Source organism: Triticum urartu, chromosome 6 (assembly GCF_003073215.2).
Source record: "Triticum urartu cultivar G1812 chromosome 6, Tu2.1, whole genome shotgun sequence".
NCBI classification, from domain to species: domain Eukaryota; kingdom Viridiplantae; phylum Streptophyta; class Magnoliopsida; order Poales; family Poaceae; genus Triticum; species Triticum urartu.
The window spans coordinates 427,608,581-427,633,229 of record NC_053027.1 but is presented as its reverse complement, the minus strand read 5'-3'; the positions used below and the strand labels follow the sequence as shown (position 1 = coordinate 427,633,229).

The 24,649-nt window shown below is 45.2% G+C and overlaps 1 protein-coding gene across 1 annotated transcript; it reads left to right on the top strand.

The window, feature by feature from the left end:
• The first annotated feature begins 667 nt into the window (after nucleotides 1-667).
• Nucleotides 668-1,946, top strand: LOC125517293. The gene is made up of 4 exons (XM_048682482.1): nucleotides 668-745; nucleotides 835-978; nucleotides 1,293-1,433; nucleotides 1,470-1,946. The coding sequence occupies exons 1-4, from the start codon at nucleotides 668-670 to the stop codon at nucleotides 1,944-1,946; spliced, it is 840 nt and encodes a 279-aa protein (XP_048538439.1).
• Nucleotides 1,947-24,649: the final 22,703 nt, after the last annotated feature.

Sequence of the window (24,649 nt, the reverse complement as noted above, 5' to 3'; positions counted from 1 at the left end):
GTGAGGACACATCGGCACGTGAGGCAGAGTTATGCTAGTCGAGTCGTCGTTGCATCGGGGCGGCGGATCCGTTCTCGCATCAACGTCAACGACCAACTCACGCTACTCACTCGAGGGCAACTCCGTGTGGCGGCGGGGATCGCCATTGAGCGGCGTCGGCGATGTAGCTCCACGTGGAAGTGCCTGCGGCTGCTGCGGACTGAGCTCTTAACGGCGGTGACAACTTTTATTAGCCGCGACGGCGAGTTCCTATGGAATAGAAACAGATGGGCACTGACAGAAGGAGACGACGAATGACACACATAATTTTCCTACAATTAAGGAGAGAGGGGTTATGTGCAAAATACTGAGTGAATTGCAAGAAACCACCACATTTGGGGCTTCTCTTGCAGAAAACAACCTGGTCGCTAATCTTTTGCAAAAGCCATCGCGCATTCAGTAAAAGTTTTGCAGAGTGCACTGAACCTGTCATTTGGCGCGGTTGAGGGCGTTTCCGACAGGTGGGGCCCAAAATCTCTGACGTGTCCTAACGGACGCGCAGACGACACCGTTTCCTTAAGACCGACGCGGTCGGGTCGCGAGAGACAAACCTCCCGTGCCCGAGCACATCTCGCTCGCTCGCTCCCCTCCCTCTTTCTCCTCTCCTCTCGGGTCGCCGCCGGCCGCCATGGTGTCATGGAGCGACAGCGAGAGCACTGAGGGCTCCGCCGTGCAGTACATCTCCTCCGATGACTCCCCTGTCAAGGTCAGAACCTTCTATTACTCATTTGTGTTATATGGTTTCTAGGGTTCAACATTTGCTCGATTTGAACAAGTTTTTGTTGGATTTCTCAGACCCCAACTACAATTGATGAGCCGTCGTTCGAGGGTCTTGCTGATGACTTGAATGTGATTTGTGAGCATGGGAATCCAGGGAGGAAATATGTTGCATTTGAGGGGATAAGCACTAGGAGGAGGTTCATTGCCTGTGCCACTGAAGTAAGTTTCAAGTTGTGTCTTTGCAGCATTCCAATTCTTGTTCTAGGGTTTGTAGGTACTGTTCATGTTCTAGGGTTCATAGTTATTGTTCATGTTCTAGGGTTCATAGTTACTGTTCATGTTATAGGGTTCATAGTTACTGAATTTAGTTGTAGGGTTCGTAGTTACTGAATTTAGTTCGAGGGTTCATAGGTATTGTTCTTAGTTGTAGTTTTCATAATTAGTCATCATTAAATGAATCTGATTCTGAATCAACTATTTAACTGAATTTGTAAGTAATGTCTGTAATTTTGAACTGATTTTTTCTGTTGTAGGGTGTTGCAAATTATGCATTGGTGCAGTGGGTAGATGAGCATTGGCTAGAGCATCTGCAGAATGCTATTCATAAGCTGTGGCTTATGTATGAGGATAGCCAGCATAATAACAAGATGGCATGCCTGGAGCATTCATGCACTGTACACAATCTCACACAGCAGAAAAAAGAGTTGCAGGAGACATATGAGAAGCTTGTTGAAGATGTGAACAACCTCTTGGATTATAAGGATAGCCATCCTGAGGTAAACCAGAAGAATGATGCTGAGAACATTCCAGTGAGTGTGGAAAGTAGCATGACAAAGGATGCTGAGATCAAAAAATTGAAGGTTGTTGTTGACCAGTTAAAGCAAATTCATGTAGCTCAAGCCACTGTCATTAGGAATTTGAAGTTCAACCATCTTAAAGAGAAGGAAAAGTTGAGTTCTGATAAGAGGACTTTGGAGATTTGCTATGCTGACCTGAAGAAAGAGAAGGATGACATGAAGAAAGAGAAGGAACAGGTGGATTGTTGCATTGCTGCGCTGATGAAAGTGAAGGAAAAGTTGACCATGGAGAAGAGTACTCTTGCTTCCAACATTGTTGAGCTCAAGACAGCAGGTGATAGCAACAAGAGGAAGCTCCACCAGATTAAGGCTACTTGTGATGAGGACTAAGTTGTGTTGTTGTCTGACCATGTGCATCAATGATGTCTTTTGTAGTAGCTATGGAGGAAAGCTTGTAATGTGTTAAGCTTTATTGTGGTGAACTCTATTATTTCTGTAGCAATGAACTTTGGATTGTATGTTGTTTGTGATGAATTATCAGTTTCAATTATCAGCTTTAATTAAGTTCAGTTTGTGATGAATTATCAGGTTGGATTAAGTTGAGTGCGTGCCGGTCGCAACGCACTCTCAACACAGTGTGTGCCTAACTAAATATAAGTAAAATTGCGGATGCTACTCAAACAAGATCACTAGCACTATCCCATTGGTATTGAACGCATGGTTACTACCCACTGGTCCTGGGTTCGAGCCCCAGGCCACACTATTTTTGTGCAATTTTTTTGTTGATGCCGAGGCACCCTAAATGCCCAAGTGATCACCATCATAACAACACCATGAAAACTAAGATCATCATCATATAAACTATGAAAACTATGATCACCAACATATCAACTATGAAAACTAAGATCATCATCATATCAACTATGAAAACTATGATCACCAACATATCAACACCATGAAAACTAAGATCATCATCATATCAACTATGAAAACTATGATCATCATCACAACAACAGAATGAAAACTTCTTGAAAACAGCATAACTAATAAGTTCATCATCATATCATCATAACCAGAATACCATAGTGCATCACAACCATTAGGTACATTACATAGTCCACCACTTAGACTTGAACTAACTGGTTTCAACATGAAATTCTTAATATTATTCATCACAAACTAGCCAAAATAGGCTGAATTAAACATGTTTCAACATGACATCACTTCTTGCTGCCTTGAGAACAATTGAACCAGTCAGACATCTTGTATGATGGCTTTCTCACTCTTCCAGTACCTGACACTCTTGGTGGTATGAATGTTCTCTTTGCCCTTGTCCTAGCAGCAATAGCAGAAGATGAACTAGGCCTATCAGTAGCAGCAGAAGATGAACTTGGCCTTGTTGGAGCAGGAGCAGAAGGAGCTGCCCTAGGTGCAGCCCTAGTTGCAGATGGAGCTGTCCTTGGTGTTGCACTGGTTGCAGCAGGAGCTCTTGCCCTTGCTGCTGGTGGAGCAGATGGAGCTGCCATTGGTGCATCAACTCTCCTGTTTTCCTGCAGTGACAACATATAGACAGATTAGAACATAGTATTAAATATACACAAGATTTAACCTGTAGTGACAACATATATACACAAGATTTAACCTGGTGTTGGTTCCTTCTCATTGCTAGGGCTGGCTTCAGATTTTTGTGGCAGCTAGTGTACTTATGACCTGTTAAGTTGCAATTGCTGCAGGTTATTGTTGCCATCCTTGAAGTATCCTTGGGAGCTGGCTTCTCAAACTGATTCCTTCTCCTGTTAGTCTGCTTCTTTCCTGGCTTGTCTCTGAAAACTGGTGGTTCTATGTCAGGGGTCCCAGTATTTGGCCATAGATCAGTCCTAGGCACAGGATACACAATTGGATTGTAGGCTGCTTGGTACATTGGTTTCTTGAAGAAATCACTAACAAAATCTTCTGGATGAAGTTTTGCCTTGTTAATTGCAGAAACACCATGCTTGCAAGGAACACCAGTCATGTCCCATTTGCTACACCCACATGTGTGCACTTGCAGATTTACTGCATATGTGCTTTCTCCACAGCTAACCTAGTATAGATCAGGTCCTGCTTTGATGGACTAACAGTATCTAGCATGGTGTTTTGCTTCTTCTAGCTTTTCAGCATATGTTGGGCATATCTGTCACTTGGCTGTCTTAGTCTTGGTCCTGTTTGCATTGAACTTAACTAGCAATTTAGTTCTGATGCCATCAACCATGGTTTTAATTGGTTTCCCTCTCACATCAAGTATCATTTTGTTGAAAACTTCACTAATATTGTTAACAACCAAATTAGCTTTACAATTTTTATCCATGGCATGTCTAGCCCATGTATGCTTGGGTATCTTTCTAAGCCATTTCCAAGCTGCCTCACACTCTCTTTTCATGCCTTCCATTGCTTGATCAAAACCATGCTCATTATATGAATAACTAGCCTGATCGATATACTTCTTTAACTCTTCACCTCTAAAGCCAGCTGTTTGAAAGTTCTGATAAATATGTCTAAGGCAGTATCTTTGAGGGCAATTTGGGAAGACATTGTTTATGGCTTTAAGAAGGCCTTGTTTAAATAACTAGTGTTCAAAATATAGTATAACAACAAACAATTTGACATTACTAAGCATGGTAAAACTTTAGTAAATATAAGAATGATGATGTGTGAGGTACCTTTTGTCTATCAGATATGATAGTGTAGTTGCCATACTTCCCTGAGTCACCACCAAGAGCATACTTGAGCCGGGTTAGAAACCAGGACCAGCTGGCAGTGTATTCCTTGTCAACAATTACAAATGCAATGGGAAAGATGTTGTTATTACCATCTCTTCCAATTGCAGACAATATTTGTTGCCCTGTTGTCCACTTAACAAAGCAACCATCAACACCTAAAACCAAACAGAACACATTAGTACCAAACATAACCAAATGCAATGGGAAAGATGTTGGGGAAATAATTATGCAAGTACCTATGAAGGGTCTGCAACCATTTAGGAAGCCCTCTTTGCAAGCATTGAGACACATGAACAAGCCATGAAATATAGGGTTTTTGCTAGGATGAGTCTTTAAATGCTTTGTTGTAACAATGCATCTACTTCCAGGATTGGTATCCAGCATAGCTTGGAGGTAATCCCTTATCCTAGTGTATTGTACCCTCTGATCTCCTTGGACAACTTCCTTAGCTGCTTTCCTTGCCCTGTAGGCCATGTGAATGGACACTTCAATTCCATGTTTTTTATTCAAATTGTTCATTATTTCCTGGACTGGTGTGTTTATGTAAGTGCATCTAGTGCCACCCCTAGTTGGTTTTGGAGTATTGACGACAAACCTAGTTGAGGGACTAATGTGTTTGTGAGAATTGCATGATAACACAGGTAGAATTCCCTCATTGATTCGGTTTTCCTACCAGAGATGACCCCTAAAAATGTATGAAGACATTGATGTCAAAGGTGGTATATGAAGATATTCACATTGAAGACTATGACAAGAGAAGACATCGCATGAAGCCTATGGAGCTCGAAGACTTAGATCTTTCGTAGTTCTTTTTCTTCTTTGTTGAGTCATAGGAACCACCGTACTGATAAGTGGGGTCCAAGAGAACCAGTCAGAATGACTGAAGTGATGCTTAACCAAAACCTATGTCTTCGAGTGAAGACTATGAGAGCGAATCTTGTCCAGAGTCGGACAAGTCAGCTTTGCTTGTAGCCCAAGTAAAGTTGACGTGTGAGTTTGAAATCTGACCATTGGAACACGTGTCAGTTCCTTAGTGACCCAGGGTCATTTCGGACAAATCAGGTCGGGTTGCCTAGTGGCTATAAATAGCCCACCCCCTACAACCATAAACGGTTGGCTGCTCAGAGTTAGAGTACGGCTTTTGTCGTTTGAGAGCAACCCACCTCGAAGCCTTTGAGAGAGAATTCCTTGCGAGGATAAAGCCCTAACCACCCAGAGCCTAAGAGTGTTAGGCATCACTTAAGTCTTCTTGTCTGTGTGATCTGAAGACTTATTACACTTGAGGACTGTGAATCCTCCAGCCGGTTAGGCGTCGCGTTCTGAGCGTCCAAGAGATATTGTGGATCGCCGGTGAACGAAGTCTGTGAAGGTTTGGGAGTCTACCTTGAAGACTTACCAGAGTGATTGGGCGAGGTCTGTGTGACCTTAGATCAAGGGGAATACGGTGAGGACTGGGTGTCCTGAGCTGCGTGTTCAGGACTGGGTGTCCGGGACTGTGTGTCCTCAGGTTTAAATACCTAGCCGCCCTAACCAGACATACAGTTGTCACAGCAATTGGAACTGGTCCAACAAATCATTGTCTTCAACGAGTCACTGGTTTCATCCTTCCCTTCCCTTTACTTACCGTTGGTCCTTGTGAAGTCATTGCATGATTGCACTACCTTTTGTCTTCACTGAGTGACTGCGTGTTCTGTTTGGCTTCATAATATCTTCCTACTTGATCCTTACTACCTAGCTGTTGTTAGTCATTGTGCTTTCACTTCATTGAATACTTGACTATGGTTTGCCTAGTGTAGTCCACCTTCCGCTGCATGGTAATAGGTTTATTTCTATCGTTTATCTTCGAAACTTCCACGTTTTGAATATTTTCATAAAAATCGCCTATTCACCCCCCTCTAGTCAATATAACGCACTTTCAATTGGTATCAGAGCAAGGTACTCCCTTGTTCTGTGTGATTCGGTTTAACCACCTGGAGTTTTAGCTATGTCGACTGCAGGGATAATTAAAGTCTCCACTGCATGCCCCGTCTTCGATGGAACTGAATATCCCTACTGGAAGAATAAGATGCGCATGCATCTTGAAGCCATTGACGTCGACCTATGGTATGTCGTCAAGAACGGCGTTCCCAAGGCTGGAGAAGGTGTCACTGCTGCTGACATCAAGAAGTTCGTTCAACTGGACTCTACTGCCAAGAATATCATTTGTGGTCATCTGACCAAAGGACAGTATGGCCGCGTGAGTGCTTTGGAAACATCTAAGCTAGTCTGGGACTGGCTCTCAAAGGTCAACGAAGGCGTCTCAACCCAGAGAGATCAGAGAATCAGTGTCCTTCGCAACCTCTTCAATCGCTTCAAGAGAAATGACAATGAGAATGTCCAGCTCACATTTGATCGACTCACTTACATCACAAATGAGCTTCAAGCCCTCGGCGCTACTGAGATCACCAAGCATGAAGTCGTCAAGACACTCCTGAGATCACTTGACAGTTCGTTTGACACCCTAGCCCTGATGATTCAAGAATGTCCTGATTTCAAAACACTCGATCTGTCTGACATACTTGAGAGGCTCAACACACATGAGTTTCAGCTTTCTAAGAAAAGAGATATCTACGGTCCCAACTATGGGCGAACTCGTGCCTTGAAGGCAAAAGCTGTCTCCACATCTGAAGAAGAATCCGACAGCAGTACTGATGATCCTGAAGACATTGGAAAGGAGCTTGCTATGCTTGTGAAGAAGTTCCAAAAATTCACCAAGAAGAAAGGCTTCAGAAAGTCTTCAAGCTCAAGGAATGATGAAGCTTCTGCTTATGACTACAAGAGAAGATCATGCCATAAGTGCAAGAAACCTGGCCACTACATCTCTGAGTGTCCGCAGTGGGACAATGAGAACAAGAAGAAGAAGAAGAAGAGCAAGGAGTATGACTCTGACGACAAGAAGAAGAAGAAATACTCAAAGTCTTCTTCCAAGTCTTCCTCCAAGTCTTCATCACACAAGAAGAGCTCATCTGGCAAGGCCCGTGCGTTTGTTGGCAATGAAATGGATTTAGAGGAGGAGTATGCTTCTAAGGAGGCGGAGGTGGAGTCTGAGGAGGAGTCCGATTCTGGCGTTGCGAGTCTGGCTACAACATACGTTGCCAAGTCCATCTTCAACACTGAAGACAATGACTTCATCACCGACACCGATGCAAATGACAAGGACTACTCCGCTCCTACCTACTGCTTCATGGCACGTGGTGCCAAGGTAAACACACGCACTAATCACTATCAAACATCTAGTGAAGATGACTCTGATTGTGATTCCAAACCCAGCTACAAAACACTTGCTAAAATTGCAACTGAACAACAGAAAGCTATGGAACATATTCAAAAACTGTTAGACAAAAGCGATGATCTGCTAGACGCTGAAATGACCCGATCTCATTCCTTAATTGAAGACATAAAAAATCTTCATGTTAAGTATGAGGAACTTGAAAGTCGTCATGAAACGCTCTCAACAACTCATGAAAGACTTTCCTATGATTATCTTCAAAGGAAGCAAGATCTTGAGAAATTGAGAGCGGCTCATGAAGATCTTCAAAAGGAAAACGAGTCACTTCGCGCCAAACAGATCATTTCCGCTCAGGAAGGATTTGAACCACCATGTCTTAAATGCATTGAGCGTGATAATGCTACTTCTGTTGCTGAATGTTCTACTGCTGCTACTGTTGCAATATCTTCAACTGTTGATGTGGTAACTAACCCCTCTGCTGAGGATACCATTGCTATTGCTGATGAGAATGCTAGGTTGAAGACATTGCTTGAAACAGGGATGTACAAAAGTCTTAAAGGGCATCAGACACTATGTGATGTCCTCAAAAGGCAGATTCTGAACCGAAACCCGAGGAAAGAGGGTGTTGGGTTCGTAAGGAAAATGAATGCTGATGGCTCTTACTGGAAACCTGAGCAGTACCCCAAAACCACATGGGTTGCTGCAACAGAACCTTCAGCAGATCCATCCAATCTATCTGGCTTCACTTGTGCTAACCCCATTGTCATTGATGAATCCTTTGATGCAAACTATAAACTGTTTAAGAATCAGAATGGTGAAGTGTTTGCCAGGTATATTGGTACTAACTGCAGGAATGGGCCGCCTATGAAGAAGATCTGGGTGCCGAAAAAGTGTTTGGAAAATCTTCCTGTGAATGTCATCATGACACCACAGGTGAAGAAGACAAACCCCAGACCACAGGCTTCATACAGTTCAAAGGCTTCATACAGACAGAGGACTCACCTGAGTCGCACTAACGCAAATGTTTTGCAGGGAAACCATACTCAGGCCTATGAATATGAGCGCGGTTCAACGAACCGCCATGTTCATAAGACCAAGAACTATTCTGCTTATTCTTATGAGTACTATTGTCCGCCTGCAAGACTTTTTGCTAGGGCTCCAAAGCCAAAGTTCTCAGACGCTGCACTTAGACTTATTGCTTCTAAGCCACCCTTGAAGATGTGGGTGGCTAAGAAAGCTTAACTCTCTTTTGCAGGGAAAGGTCTCCAGCAGAAAACCAAAATCTTCTGACGTTATTGCTGGGGACCTTAAACATCTTGTAGGGCGCAAGATCAAATGCCCGAATGGTCTTACTATGTACTTCGTTCCTGAATCGCTTGCTACTCTCCCTATCAGTCCTAATCTGGATCTAAGCTTTCATAACCCACTGGTTCGTCAAATGTTTTTGCTTCACAATTCTCTTCGTGAAGCCTATCCCCCTAACTGCACTGTAGGGTACGACACCAGCGTCTTCAGAATGGATTATTGATAGTGGGTGTACCAATCACATGACTGGCAAAAGAAGCCTTCTTATGGACTCAACCTTACGTCCATCCGACAAGAGTCACATCACATTTGCTCACACTGGTAAAAATAAGATATTGGGTCTAGGTAGAGTTGCAATTTCAAAGGATCAACACATGGATAAAGTCATGCTTGTTGAATCCCTTGGCTTCAACTTAATGTGTGTCTCAATGCTTTGTGATTTAAACATGATCGTAATATTTGGAAATATCGTTGCCTTGTTCTAATGGAATCTGACAAGTCTCTAGTGTTTGAAGGGTATCAGAAAGATGATTTGTACGTGGTAGATTTCTCAGCAGGACCTCAGCTTGCCGTATGTCTTCTAGCAAAAGCTTCAGAATGCTGGCTCTGGCATCGGAGGCTAGGGCATGCTGGCATGAGGAACCTCCACACCCTTGTAAAGAAGAAGCATGTCATAGGCATCGAGGGCGTCAAGTTCAAGAAAGATCACTTATGCGGTGCCTGTGAAGCAGGAAAGATGACGAGGGCCAAACATCCCTCGAAGACAATCATGACTACTACTCGACCCTTTGAACTGCTCCACATGGATCTTTTCGGTTTCCACTCATTATTCAACTCTTACTACTACTGCTTGTCTCTATGGCTTTGTCATTGTTGATGATTATTCTAGATATACTTGGGTGCACATAATCCTCTACAAGACTGAAGTGCAGGATGTCTTCAGACGCTTCGCCAATCGAGCAATGAACAACTATGGCGCCAAGATAAAGCACATCAGAAGTGACAATGGCACTGAATTCAAGAACACTGGCCTTGATACATATCTTGATACTTTGGGCATCACACATGAATTCTCAGCCCCGTACATGCCACAGCAGAATGGCATCGTCGAACGCAAGAACAGAACACTCATTGAGATGGCCCGAACGATGCTTGATGAATACAAGACTCCAAGAAAATTCTGGCCTGAAGCCATTGATACTGCATGCCATACAATCAATCATGTTTATCTTCACAAGCTTCTGAACAAGACATCTTATGAGCTCCTTACTGGCAAGAAGCCAAATGTCAATTACTTCAGAGTATTTGGCGCTAGGTGCTGGATCAAGGATCCACATCACACTTCAAAATTTGCACCAAAAGCACATGAGGGTTTGATGCTTGGATATGGAAAGGATTCGCACTCCTACAGAGTCTTCAATCTCTTTCATTATAAAGTGGTTGAAACAGTGGATGTGCGGTTCGATGAGACTAACGGTTCACAAAGAGAGCACCTGCCAAATGTGCTAGATGAAGTTCCATCCAGTGAATCAATCAAACTAATGGGAACTGGAGAAATCATACCCTCTGAAGCTCAACCTGAAGAGGAACTTATCATATCCACACCTGATCAACCGGAAGACAATGCTCAGCCTGAAGACAATCCTTCTAACAATGACAATGATCAGCAAGAGCAAAATCTTCGCCCTGTATATCCTCGTGTTGCCAATGAAGTGCAGATTGAGAGAATAATTGATAGCATCAATGCACCCGGTCCGCTCACTCGTTCAAGGGCAACTCAGCTAGCAAATTTCTGTGGGCACTTCGCATTCGTCTCAATAACAGAACCTAAGAAAGTTGAAGAAGCCTTCATGGAACCTGAATGGATTCAAGCTATGCAAGAAGAGCTTCAACAGTTTGAGCTAAATAATGTATGGGAACTGGTTAAGCGTCCTGACCCTCGGAAGCACAATATAATAGGCACCAAATGGATATATCGCAACAAGCAAGATGAGCATGGTCAAGTTGTCAGAAACAAAGCTCGTCTCGTTGCTCAAGGATATACTCAAGTGGAAGGGATTGACTTTGATGAAACATTTGCTCCCGTGGCCCGACTTGAAGCCATACACATACTGCTGGCCCATGCAAATCATCATAACATACTTCTATATCAAATGGATGTGAAGAGCGCTTTTCTCAATGGCAAGATTGAAGAAGAAGTGTATGTTGCACAACCGTCTGGCTTTGAAGATCCAAAACATCCTGACATGGTATACAAGCTCAACATGGCACTGTATGGCCTCAAGCAAGCCCCTCGGGCTTGGTATGACACACTCAAATACTTCCTGAAGAGCAAAGGCTTCATACCTGGTTCCCTCGACCCCACTCTCTTCACAAAGACATATGATGGTGAACTGTTTGTGTGCCAAATATATGTGGATGACATTATCTTCGGCTGCACCAATCAGAAGTACGGTGAAGAGTTTGGATATATGATGCAAGAACAATATCAGATGTCCATGATGGGTGAGCTGAAGTTCTTCCTCGGTCTTCAAATACAACAACAACGCAACGGCATCTTCATATCTCAAGAGAAGTATCTCAAAGATTGCCTAAAGAAGTTCGGTATGCAAGACTGCAAAGGCTTCACGACGCCAATGCCAGCCAAATATCATCTGGGTCCCGACGACAATGGTAAAGAGTTCGATCAAAAGGTATACCGCTCCATGATTGGTTCTTTACTTTATCTATGTGCATCTAGGCCAGATATTATGCTTAGTGTTTGCATGTGTGCTCGATTCCAAGCGGCACCAAAAGAGTCGCATCACTTAGCTGTGAAGCGAATTCTTCGATATTTGGCTCACACCCAACTCTAGGATTATGGTATCCAAAGGGCTCAGAGTTTGATCTGGTTGGATTGTCGGATGTTGATTATGCTGGTGACAAGGTGGATCGCAAGTCTACATCAGGCACATGTCATTTTCTGGGACGATCACTTGTATGTTGGTCTTCAAAGAAGCAGAACTGTGTATCTCTATCCACTGCTGAATCTGAATACATTGCTGCTGGATCTTGCTGCGCTCAGCTTCTGTGGATGAAGCAAACACTCAAGGACTATGGCATTCATCTGAAGCAAGTGCCACTCTACTGCGACAACGAAAGCGCCATCAAGATTGCCAACAACCCAGTTCAACACTCGAAGACAAAGCACATTGAAATTCGTCATCACTTTCTCAGAGATCATGTTGTGAAGGAAGATATTGATATCATACACGTCAACACTGAAGAGCAATTGGCAGATATCTTCACCAAGCCCTTGGATGAGAAGAGATTTTGCGAGTTACGGTGTGAGCTAAATATCTTGGAATCCTCAAATGTCCTGTGATCATGCACACATCCTAACACTTATGCATATTGATGACTTAGATGTGTAACACACGGAGTAAAGTATATCTTCAATCAATGAAGACATACATTCTAAGTGTGAATACATTAATGTGGAATTTGACTTTGGAGCGCCACGATAATTGTGCGCCGTGTCTGGGTCTAATACTTCCTATACAGTGGGTAATGCCACCACCAAATGTTCTGTTTGAAGTGTTTCACTCATGGCGTTACATTTGCTATGTCTTCACATTTGGTTTGGCTTCAATCTCAACATGTCTTCATAATTATCTTCACTATGTTGAATATATATATATACTAGTGTTCTGTCCTCTACAGCATTCACTTATAGCTATGTCTTCTTGTTGAATCTTTTGAACTAAGTGAATGTGATCGGACCCTAACCTTTGTATGCTTTCTATCTCAAACTCTATCTCTCCAAATCATATGCATTCTATCGAAACTGTCAAATGTCTTCTCTGCGTCCTTGTCAGCAGAAGATACAGAGACAAACTTTAAGTCCGTTTTCAATGCTCATTCCTTCACCTGAAACCCGGAGAAGTGGGAACGACCACCCGACAATCCAGGCGTGCGTGGGACGTGGAACAACCCCCATATGCTGCATGATGGCCACGTGTTCTTCAGATGTGAATCGCCAGGGGCACCTGTGTAATAACACTGAGCCGCCCCTATCCCTATAAATACACGCCTCACCACAGTCATTATCTCTTCTTCCACTCTCGCACGAACCCTAGCGCCACCGCTAGCCCTCGACGACGCCGGCGACAAAGCGCTTCGCTGCCGCAACCTCTCCGACGCCGTCTTCACGCCGACCGCAGACATCGTCCTCTCCGCCGTCGCCGTAGCTGTCCTCCGTCGCCAAGTTAGGGCACGGACGATCGAACTGCTCGGCCTCCTCTTCCACTCCGTCTAGCAGTTCTACGCGTGGTAAATAAAACTTCCTTTTTACGGCCCCTTTGATCCTATAGATCCGTCACTTTCTACCACAAGTGGTTTTTGTTCACACATGTTGGATCCACTTCAAACTGCATCTCATAATATGCCTAGTATATTCACTTATGCTTCACAAAGTAGTTAGATTCCTCACTTGTACTGGTTCGTGGATTCGTACAAATCTGGAACCAACTCCTTATCTATGAGTGAATGTCTTCGCACGATGAGGTCAATGTCTTCTAAACTGATTTATCTTCAAAATCTTCTGAGAATGCATATGACCTCTTCCCCTTCCCTCGCACCTTAATGCTGTCACAGGTACATGTCCGTGGGAGAATCCCTTGGTTCTCATAGTCTGCATTCATTTGCAGAATTCTTACAGTATCACATAAATTCTCCCGAAGCCAGTTCCTGTTTGTCCAGCAAGCGAAAGCCTTTGAAGCCTTTGAACGTATTGAAGCCTTTCACTCTAAAGTTCATGGCTTCAGAGAAATCAACAAGGAAGGGTGGCAGAAAGCGTCGAGGAGAAACATCAAGAGATCTGCCCGATAACCTCTCAGAGCTGTACAAGACAGATCCTGAAGAGGATTACAATCAACGCAAGACACGAATCCAATGGATTCGGCGCTATTGGGCAGAACAGTGATTCAAGTACAGATTTGTGACAAAGGAATATGCTGAAAAGAATGCCATCAAGCGACCATGGGGAGACATCCTCTACAAAAATCTTCAACCCAGGACTAGAGATGAAGCCATTGAACAAGGCTTCTATCCCTGCATGGTCCGTGGACCACAGCCTGCGGATGCTGACCCATCGTCACTGCTATGGTGTCGTGACGACAATCTGTTCAAGCGCAACTTCCAGTTTGCCCAGAACTCAGCGAAGCAGAACAAGAAGTCTTTGGGATTAGACTTCAACCTTGGTCCCTCTGCTCCCCGTGCTGATGGAACCCACGAAGCAGAACCCAATCTTGTTGGGCCCTTCTACAACTTGGAAGGTCTCATCACTCATATTGTGGTTCAAGGGACAGCCGTGAATGAGCCTGCAGATGACGCTGAATCAGATGAAGAGCCTGCAGCGCCGAAGCCAAAGAAGTTGAAGAAGCCTAAAGCTTCAAAGCCTGCCTCTGCGCCAAAAATCTCACGGGCGAAGCCACTGGCCACTGCACCTCCTGAAGACAATGTGCAGTCTGAAGATTTGTCACGCATCTCCAAGCCCCAGAAGGTCAAGATGCCTCTGCCACACACCGGCCAAGAACTAACTGCTGCTGCCATTCTGCGAAATGATGCCATTGATCTGTCCAGTGATGAAGATCTTGCAGATGACGCTCTTGAGCAACTCATCAAGAGCAAAGAAGAAGCAGAAATCTTCAATGATCTGCCTCTCTTTGACGTGACAATCACACACAACTTCATTGATGAGTGGTTTGACATGCCCAACATCAGCTTCGAAGATCTGCAACTACCCATTGGACTCAGTGTCGCCTTCCATGGCGCCATTGCTTCAGAATTAGCTATCGCCCAGCGCATTGTTGAACTGAAGCAAAATATTGACTTTGAGAAAGCTCAGTTCAAGAAGCATATGGCCAAGCTCAGCGTGCAAGAGGTGAAAAACTTCAAGATTATGCTGCACGAGCTCAAAGAAGGAAACGTGCAGAAGCTCAGGGTTCTCATGGGCGCATGAAGAGCCTGGCTGACAAGTGTGTGCAAGGCTACAACGAGGCTGAGAAGCGCAAGGCCCTTGGGCGTCCGGGCATTGATCCCAGGATGGCTGCCAAGCAGAAGAAGAAGCCCACTGTGGCCGAACCCAACGCACCAAGGCAGGAAGCAGATCCCATTGTCTTCCCAACTAGCATGACTGGCTCGAAGCCAAAGGCCCGGTCAACCGCTTTAGAGCTGAAGAAGACGAGGACTGCTGAGGTTGAAGCAAGGAAGAGGAAACATCCTGAAGTCTCTGCTACTGACCCCTCCAAGAAGAAGCGGAAGACCAAGAAGGAATGGGCTGCTCCCACAGAGCCCTTGATTGTCAAACTCATCTCCATGGTTCGCCCTGACATTGAACCTCAAGAGCGCCAACTGACTGTCCATAAGCCTGCTTTCACAGGGGCTCATGAAGCTGAAGACTTTCCAGCAGCTGATCCCATCGCTGCAGAAGACATTGGTCACCATGACCATGTTGAAGGTGATGCAGTTCTTCCTCAGCTCGAGCACCAACAGGTATCATCGCCTGTGCTCACGCACAGCGAGCTCATCAGCATTGGTCGTCCTCTGACGCCAATTGCTCAAGATGCATCATGGGCTGATCACCCACAAGCACAAGAGGAAAAAGACTTTGAGGCCCAGCCAACTCCAACTCCACAGGCGTCGCCAGCGTTACGCAGGCTTCACAAAGGACCAAGGCCTCCAGTCTCTGAGTCTGAAGCTAAAGCTGCTGAAAACATTCCGGCTGCATCAGCCGATGAAGAAGAAACCCCAAGCGCTGCCACACCCCCATCCCACCAAGAAGCTGTTCTCCAGGAGAACATGACTGTGACCGACCCTCCAGCTCATCAAGTGGAGGTTGAGAATTTTGAGGCTGCCACCAACGCCACTGACGCTGTCATGGCTAAAGCCAATGTGGAGCCTTCACCTACCCAAGCACCAGAAGTCAGTGAAGCCAATGATGCTACTGCTTCTGTTCCTGCGCCTGATGCTGGTCCTCAGTTTGACTACCATGTTGAGCATAGGCCTCAGGTACAGAAGCCAATCCCCAGATTGCCCAGGTTTCCAGGTCCTGCATCAGCACCTGGATCCTTCAATGTCAATGGCTTCAAAGCAGACAACACCTTCTTCAATAGCTCCAGGAACCCCTACTCAAGGGAAAGGATATCATCTGATCAGTTCTGGAGCTATCCACAGCGAAGCTATTACTCCTATATTCTATACAATCAAGGTCGCATCTTCCCACATAAGCGTCTTGACATCGAAGCAATAGCTGGTCTGCCCTGTCTAGAAGAAGCTCTGGATTGCTTCAAAGAGGTTGGATTGCTGCCGTTTGTCACCGACCAAGAGCACTGGAATGAAGAGTTGCTGCTCCAATTCTATGCCACACTTCATATCCGTGGGTACAACAGAGATCCGAAGACTTGGGTCCTGGAGTGGATGACAGAAAATGTTCATCACGAAGCCAAAGCCTTTGACATTATTGAGCTCATTGGTCTGCCCAGTCCTAGCGATCTCTACGAACCTGGCTGTCAGCTTCACAGTGAAGCTGTGGAGAGCATCTTTCAGAAGCCTGAACCAAACATGAGTCAGATGCTCAGTATGATGAAGCCATTGCCCCAAGATGCTCCATACCCCAAGGAGTTCTTTGTTGAAGACCTTGAGTATCTGCCAAGGACTATTTATCACATCATAAGGCGAACTCTCTGGCCCATCAAAGGACATTCTCCACATGCCAAGCTGGAAGGTGCAATGAAGACTTTGGTCTTCTATATTCTTCATGGCAAATGCTTCAATACTCAGGACTTCTTCATCCGCCAACTTGCTGCATCAGGCTCTGATCTTTTTGGCTTGAAGTTCTACGCTCCATGGAAAATGCGGCTGATTAAACTCCACTCCGCTATCTCATATCAGCCATCTACTCGCAATCATCGGATATTTCTGCCTGATGTGGATATGTCTGTTGAAGCCATTTATCCTGAGCCTGCCAAGGAACCTCTAAGTCTTCAGAATGCGGAGCATCAAAGTTTTTCTCAGAACATTGAAGGAGTTGAAGCAGTCACTCGTGTGTATCCTTTGGCTGGAACTACACGTGCACCACATCCTGCCCTTACTGAAGCCACCGATAGCACAATTGCCCAACGACCTAAGAAGCGCACTCGTGTTATCAATGACCGAGAACTTCTGGTGGCTCTTCATCAGAAACAGGATAGGCATCATGACTGGCTGAAGCACCAAATGCAAAGCCTCTTGGTGGATGTCAACCGTATTCGCAATCTTGCCACCAAGAATGCCTTTGTTGCACATGAAACCTCTCGACGCACATGGAAAGGGCTGACGCTTATGTGCTCTGAAGATGATCTTCAAGAGGATGGCGTCTCCGAACGCTTCAAGTTTGACTCCACACCCCCTTGAAGGGCCGTGCTGCGACGAACTCCATCTCTTGAAGACTTTGAGTTCTCTTCCTCTGCTGCAACTCTAAATGCCAGAGTGATCGAGGATGAAGACGATGCTACTTCACCGCCACCTCCTTCAGCACGCCTCGACACTGCTCCAAGTTCTTCTGCACCGCCGCACATCACCGACGACCCTACTGCTTCACCTACTCTTCATGGGAACGAGTAGATGCTCTATGTCTTCAAACCTTTTTGGTCCTTACTGACAAAAGGGGGAGAAGCATATGAGTGTGATAGTCTTCAAGCGGGTCCATATGGGCGGTTGCTTTATATTTTGCTCCGTGTTCACAACTCTCGTTTTGATATATTTGGTTCTTTGAGTTGTAACACCTAAACTCGATGGTCGTCTGCTACTTATTTGCTACTTCATGATGCGACGATAAATTCTGCATGTGCGATGATAAATTCCGCACTTAGATCATTTTGTAGACGTCCATTTTCCATTATGCATGTCATTATCTTCACATACCTTCTCATGCATAATGAATTGTCATCATAAGTTGAAGAGGATCTCCACGAGTACAACCTGCCATGTGCATTTGCATTCCAAAAGCAAATTACTTATATGCACATCTTCAGGGGGAGCCCTTGCAACTAATGAAGACAATTCCTCTACAATTTCACATATTATATTCCCCGTTGAAAACTTCAACTAGTTTGTCATCAATCACCAAAAAGGGGGAGATTGTAAGTGCATCTAGTGCCACCCCTAGTTGGTTTTGGAGTATTGACGACAAACCTAGTTGAGGGACTAATGTGTTTGTGAGAATTGCAGGATAACACAGGTAGAAGTCCCTCATTGATTTGGTTTTCCTACCAGAGATGACCCCTAAAAATTTATGAAGACATTGATGTCAAAGGTGGTATATGAAGATATTCACATTGAAGACTATGACAAGAGAAGACATCGCATGAAGCCTATGGAGCTCGAAGACTTAGATCTTTCGTAGTTCTTTTTCTTCTTTGTTGAGTTATAGGAACCACCGTACTGATAAGTGGGGTCCAAGAGAACCAGTCAGAATGACTGAAGTGATGCTTACAAAACCTATGTCTTCGAGTGAATACTATGAGAGCGAATTTTGTCCAGAGTCGGACAAGTCAGCTTTGCTTGTAGCCCAAGTAAAGTTGCCGTGTGAGTTTGAAATCTGACTGTTGGAACACGTGTCAGTTCCTTAGTGACCCAGGGTCATTTCGGACAAATCAGGTCGGGTTGCCTAGTGGCTATAAATAGCCCACCCCCTATAACCATAAACGGTTGGCTGCTCAGAGTTAGAGTACGGCTTTTGTCGTTTGAGAGCAACCCACCTCGAAGCCTTTGAGAGAGAATTCCTTGCGAGGATAAAGCCCTAACCACCCAGAGCCTAAGAGTGTTAGGCATCACTTAAGTCTTCTTCTCTGTGTGATCTGAAGACTTATTACACTTGAGGACTGTGAATCCTCCAGCCGATTAGGCATCGCGTTCTGAGCGTCCAAGAGATATTGTGGATCGCCAGTGAACGAAGTCTGTGAAGGTTTGGGAGTCTACCTTGAAGACTTACCAGAGTGATTGGGTGAGGTCTGTGTGACCTTAGCTCAAGGGGAATATGGTGAGGACTGGGTGTCCTGAGCTGCGTGTTCAGGATTGGGTGTCCGGGACTGTGTGTCCTCAGGTTTAAATACCTAGCCGCCCTAACCAGACATACAGTTGTCACAGCAATTGGAACTGGTCCAACAAATCATTGTCTTCAACGAGTCACTGGTTTCATCCTTCCCTTCCCTTTACTTACCGTTGGTCCTTGTGAAGTCATTGCATGATTGCACTACCTTTTGTCTTCACTGAGTGACTGCGTGTTCTGTTTGGCTTCATAATATCTTCCTACTTGATCCTTACTACCTAGCTGCTGTTAGTCATTGTGCTTTCACTACATTGAATACTTGACTATGGTTTGCCTAATGTAGTCCACCTTCCGCTGCATGGTAATAGGTTTATTTCTATCGTTTGTCTTCGAAACTTCCACGTTTTGAAGACTTTCATAAAAATCGCCTATTCACCCCCCCTCTAGTCGATATAACGCACTTTCAGTTTATGTCAGACCTTAACTGTTGCTCACACTCATGTGCCAACCACCTAGCAGTCACTTTGGTGCTCTCTCAAACAGCAAGACAATTGTGGTACAAGTTCATTTTCTTTATGCAAAATGTCTTCTCATGTGCAATTTTGGAAGCAGCAATGAAAAAAGGACAGTCATCTGTACTGCGAACTACAATAACTTTATCTGAGCAATTCCTATGAAATGAGTAGTTCCTGTTTTGTGAGATGTGAAATGTAAGCAGTGCCCTTTTGAACTGCTGCACATCTAGGAAACAAAGTTTCTTGACAAATTGTTCTTGTGGGTTTTCCCTCTTCTCATCATCCCAAACCCTAACTTTATTCTTTTTGGCCCTGCTCTTCCTACCATTTGGTAGCTTAAATGGTGGAAGCTGAGCCCAATGATTCTCTTCTTGACTTAAGTCACCTGGGTTGCTCTCCTCATCAGATGAAGGTGCCCAGTCTTGCTCTATGATTTGATCCAAACTTGCATGGGATCTTGTTGTTGGCCCCTTCCCCCTCCTCTTACTTCCTCCTGTGCTGCTGCTACCTCCTGCACTGCTTCCTCCTCCACTGCTTCCTCCTCTCAAGCCCTCATCTAGTGGCTCCTCCTGTCCTTCCTCTTCATCTCTTCCTTCATTCTCCTCCTCCTCCTCATCTGGTCCATATAGCTCTTCTACATCAGTGTCTCCTTCAAAGTGATATAGTGGATCATCCCTATGCCTCTTCATTGCCTCCAACCTAGCCAATATGTCCTCATCTTCTAGATCTTCATCCTCACTTTCACTATCAGTGAACTCCTCAACAAGCAGCTGTGGGAGTTTTCTTTTTGTTGCCTTGTACTTCTCTCTTTGTATCTTATTACTCATGTACCTCTGAATTTCATCATTTCTTTTCTGCTCCATCATCTGCTCAATGTGCTCTTGCTCTTGTTCTGTCTCCATGAAATACTCATGCCTCTCATTACCATTGTCCAAAGCAAACTCAGGTTCACTTGGGCCCTTTTGCTTCAACAAACAAGAGCTCTCCTGTGTGTTCATTACTTGGATTGGCTGTGGTTGGGGTTTCACTGGACTGGGGAAAACAACTCCTGAATTGTCTACCTCATAGACAACTGGTACACCTATTTCTGACAAAGGAACCTGCTCTTCATTAACATGAACAATGTTCAAATCAACTGGTCTAGGTGCATCACTTCTCATAACTGTAATGTTAACAACATTCTTTCCTTTACTAGCTATGTGATCCAACATTTCTTCCACCTTGTCATCATCAGTTAATTCTTCCATTCCTGACACCCCAGCTCCTGGATCTCTAACATAATACATAAAATCCCTTGAACTATAGCCTTCTACCTCTATTAGGGCAATGAGATTCCAGAAGGTTATGTCTGATAAACAAATTGTTCTTTCCAAGTTATCTTTGTCTAGGAAATGGAACCTCACTTCCCATTCTTCATCATCCAAGCTACAAATTCACATAAAATTCATTTAATTTTGTTGTTAAGTAGGTCAGTTAACACATATAAGAATAAGATGAAATAATTCATTTAACAAGGTTAAAATTATTGTTAAGAGGTCAGATTGGTGTTAAATGGGTCGGTTCATAGCCCTATTAATAAGTTGAAACATTCAGTTAACACTGTTAAAATTGGTGGCAACCGAAATTTCTGATTCAATTTACAATACTAAAGTTGGTGAAGACCAGTATTTGATCAAACAACACGCAAAGAGGATTTATGTCAAATTACTCATGTTAAAATTAATTTCTCTGAGACCAACAATCATGTGACAGAGAGGATATCATATAACACTAACCCTAATGCTAGAACCCTAATGTAACGCCCCGGTAGTTAAGCTACAGTAATCTCCCACTAATGATGACACGTCACCACGTTTACTGTTGTTAGACTCTCGTTGATTCGAAAACAGTTCAAATTCAAATTTAAAATAAAGTCAAAAATAAAAGTTTTCAAATGTCAAACTAAAATGTGCAAACTGTGGCAAATAAATCATAAGTTTTGTTGGTGAAGAAACCAAGTTTTTATAAAAGGTTCAAGTGTTTCAAAATGATTAAAACAGTAGTTAAAGCAATTAAATAAATGTCTATTAAACTTTGAAAAATACTAAACCATTTTTATTTTGGGATAAAACTTTTATGGCGGCGGGTTATTTTGAAACATTGTTTTAGGAGCTAATGTCATATTTTAATAAACTAAAAATAATGTGTAAAATAAAATAAAATAGTAAAAGGAATAATTAAAAGAAAAATGAACTAACAAAAAAAGAGAAACAACCCCTCCCTCCCGCCCCGTGCTAGGCCAACCGGCCCACCCCACCACTTAACCCCTCCCCCCACGCCCGTAACCCTAACCACCCACTCTCCCTCACTCCTCCCTCTCCCCACCCTGTTTCTGGATCGAGGGAGCGACCCCCCCCCCCCCCCCCCCCCCCCACAGCCGCGTCGTCGCCTGCCGCCTCCACCCGGCGCGCCGTGCCTGAGGACCGCCACCTCCGCATCGCAGCATCGCCATCGCCCCGCGTGCCTCGGCCTCCTCCTCACCCCATGCCGAAGTCATCGTTCCTGCGTCGCGCCCTCAACCCCGATGCCAATCCCCGCCGCATGGAGCCGCGTCGCCGACCTCCTCCTCGAATCCTCGCCGGACGCCATCGCCGTCGTCCCCTCTTCGTCGACGACCTCATCACCGTCGTCCTACCCGTGCCCCCCCTCGTGCACTTGCGCTCACTGTGGTCGGGCCGCGCCCTGGCCGTGCGTCGCTCCGTCTGGCCGCGCCCGTCGCCTCTTGTCGACGCGCCACACCTGCGTCGCTCGCTCGCTGCGCCACCGCCCCGTACCCTCCCCCCCGCGTCGCTGCGCCTCGCCTCCCCTGCATCCCGCTGCCTCGCCTGCGCCACCCAGTCGCGCCGCCAGCCTCTGCCCCGTCGCATCGTGGTCGTGTCGTCTTCGCCCTCCGCCGCCGTGGCATGACCACACGCTCGCGCCCCGCTCCACTGCTGCCGCTGCCGCTGCTCGTCCGCCGACCCGCCGCCGAACACACCCGCCGGCGCGCCGGTGCCCGCGCCCGCCAACCTTCCCGCGGCACCCAGTCGGGAGCACCAGCGCCGTTCGGGCTGCGCCCGACGCCCATTGCCCGATTGGCCCCTATGGGCCTATGACAAAGGGGCCCCGCCCAGAACGTTTAAAAAGAAGAAATTTTTAAAAATAAAATAATTAAAAAAGATAATAAATAAATAAATAAATAAAATCAAATATTAATTAATTCATTAACTAAACAATTAACTTAATTAATTCCGTTTAAATTAACTAATTAAGATTAATTAACCTTATTACTAGTTAACCTAATTAACTACTATTAATTAGTCAAAAAGTCGTTGATAGGTGGGACCCACCTGTCAGGTTGACCAGGTCAACGGTCAACGCTGTCTGCTGACGTCATGCTGACGTTAGCATGCACTATTGTGGATAATGTTGAATTTAAATAATTAAATAAATCCTAAAATGATTTAAATCTTTTAAAATTAATATAAAATAAACCGTAGCTCGGATGGAAAAACTTTCTCCATGAAAGTTGCTCAGAACGACGAAACGAATCCGGATATGCAACCTGTTCATCCACCATGCATACCTAGCATAGCGCACACGCAACTTTCTCCTCCGATTCATCTGTCCAAAAATGCGAAAGACCGAGGATATTTTCCCGGATGTTTCCCCCCTTCACCGGTATCACCTCATAGCGCTTTAGGGCATACCTAGCACCGCTACTTGTCATGTCATGCATCTTTATGCATATGTTTGCATTGTATTCATTGTTTCTTCCCCCTCTTCTCTCCGGTAGACTGCGAGACTGACGCCGCTGCTGGTGCCCCGATCGACTACGGTGTTGACGACCACTACTTGCCAGAGCAACTAGGCAAGTCCCCCCTGATCACCAGATATCGCCTACTCTTATCTCTACTGCTTGCATTAGAGTAGTGTAGCATGTCACTGCTTTCCGTTAATCCTATCCTGATGCATAGCCTGTCATTGTTGCTACAATCATTGATACCTTACATGCAATCCTAAATGCTTAGTATAGGATGCTAGTTTATCAACAATGGCCCTACATTCTTGTCTGTCTGCCATGCTATACTATCGGGTCGTGATCACTCGGGAGGTGATCACGGGTATATACTTATATACATATTATATGATACTTGTGGTGACTAAAGTTGGGTCGGCTCGTAGAGTACCCGCGAGTGATTCACGGATTGGATCTGAAAGGACGTTTGTCCGGACGGCCCTCTGAGTGAACCTTTGTGGCGGAGCGACAGGGCAGGTTGAGACCGCCTAGGAGAGAGGTGGGCCTGGCCCTGGTCGGTGTCCGTGGTTATTTCAAGATAACACACTTAACGAGATCTGGGTATTTGATCTGAGTCTGGCCATTGGCCTATACGCACTAACCAACTACGCGGGAACAGTTATGGGCACTCGACGTCGTGGTATCAGCCGAAGCCTTCGTGACGTCAGCGACTGAGCGGCGCGCGCCGGGTTGGACTGGAACGCCTGCTTTTGTATAAGGGAGGCTAGGTCTGCTCGTCGGTCGCATACGCAACGTGCATGTGTGCAATGGGCGATGGGCCCAGACCCCTGCGCCATAGGATTAGACCGGTGTGCTGACCTCTCTGTTGTGCCTAGGTAGGGTTGCAACGTGTTGATCTTCCGAGGCCGGGCATGACCCCGACAAGTGTGTCCGGACAAAGGGGATCGAGCGTGTTGGGAAATGTGGTGCACCCCTGCAGGGAAGTTAATCTATTCGAATAGCCGTGATCTTCGGTAACAGGACGACTTGGAGTTGTACCTTGACCTTATGACAACTAGAACCGGATACTTAATAAAACACACCCTTCCAAGTTCCAGATACAACCGATGATCGCTCTCTCACAGGGCGACGAGGGCAGGATCGCCGGGTAGGATTATGCTACGCGGTGATACTTGGTTAACTTACCATCTACTCTCTTCTATTGCTTCAAGATGGAGGCTACGAGAAGTGTAGTCTTCGATAGGACTAGCTATCCCCCTCTTATTCCGGCATTCTGCAGTTCAGTCCACATATACTACCCCTTTCATTTGAGACATTGCATATGTAGTGTAGCTCCTTGCTTGCGAGTACTTTGGATGAGTACTCACGGTTGCTTTGCTCCCATTTTCCCCCTTTCTAT

Coding starts and splice junctions, on each gene's coding strand:
- LOC125517293 (XM_048682482.1), top strand. CDS start 668: ATGGTGTCATGGAGCGACAGCGAGAGCACTGAGGGCTCCGCCGTGCAG. Junction 979..1,292: donor TCATTGCCTGTGCCACTGAA/GTAAGTTTCAAG, acceptor TTTCTGTTGTAG/GGTGTTGCAAATTATGCATT. Junction 1,434..1,469: donor GCCTGGAGCATTCATGCACT/GTACACAATCTC, acceptor AAAGAGTTGCAG/GAGACATATGAGAAGCTTGT.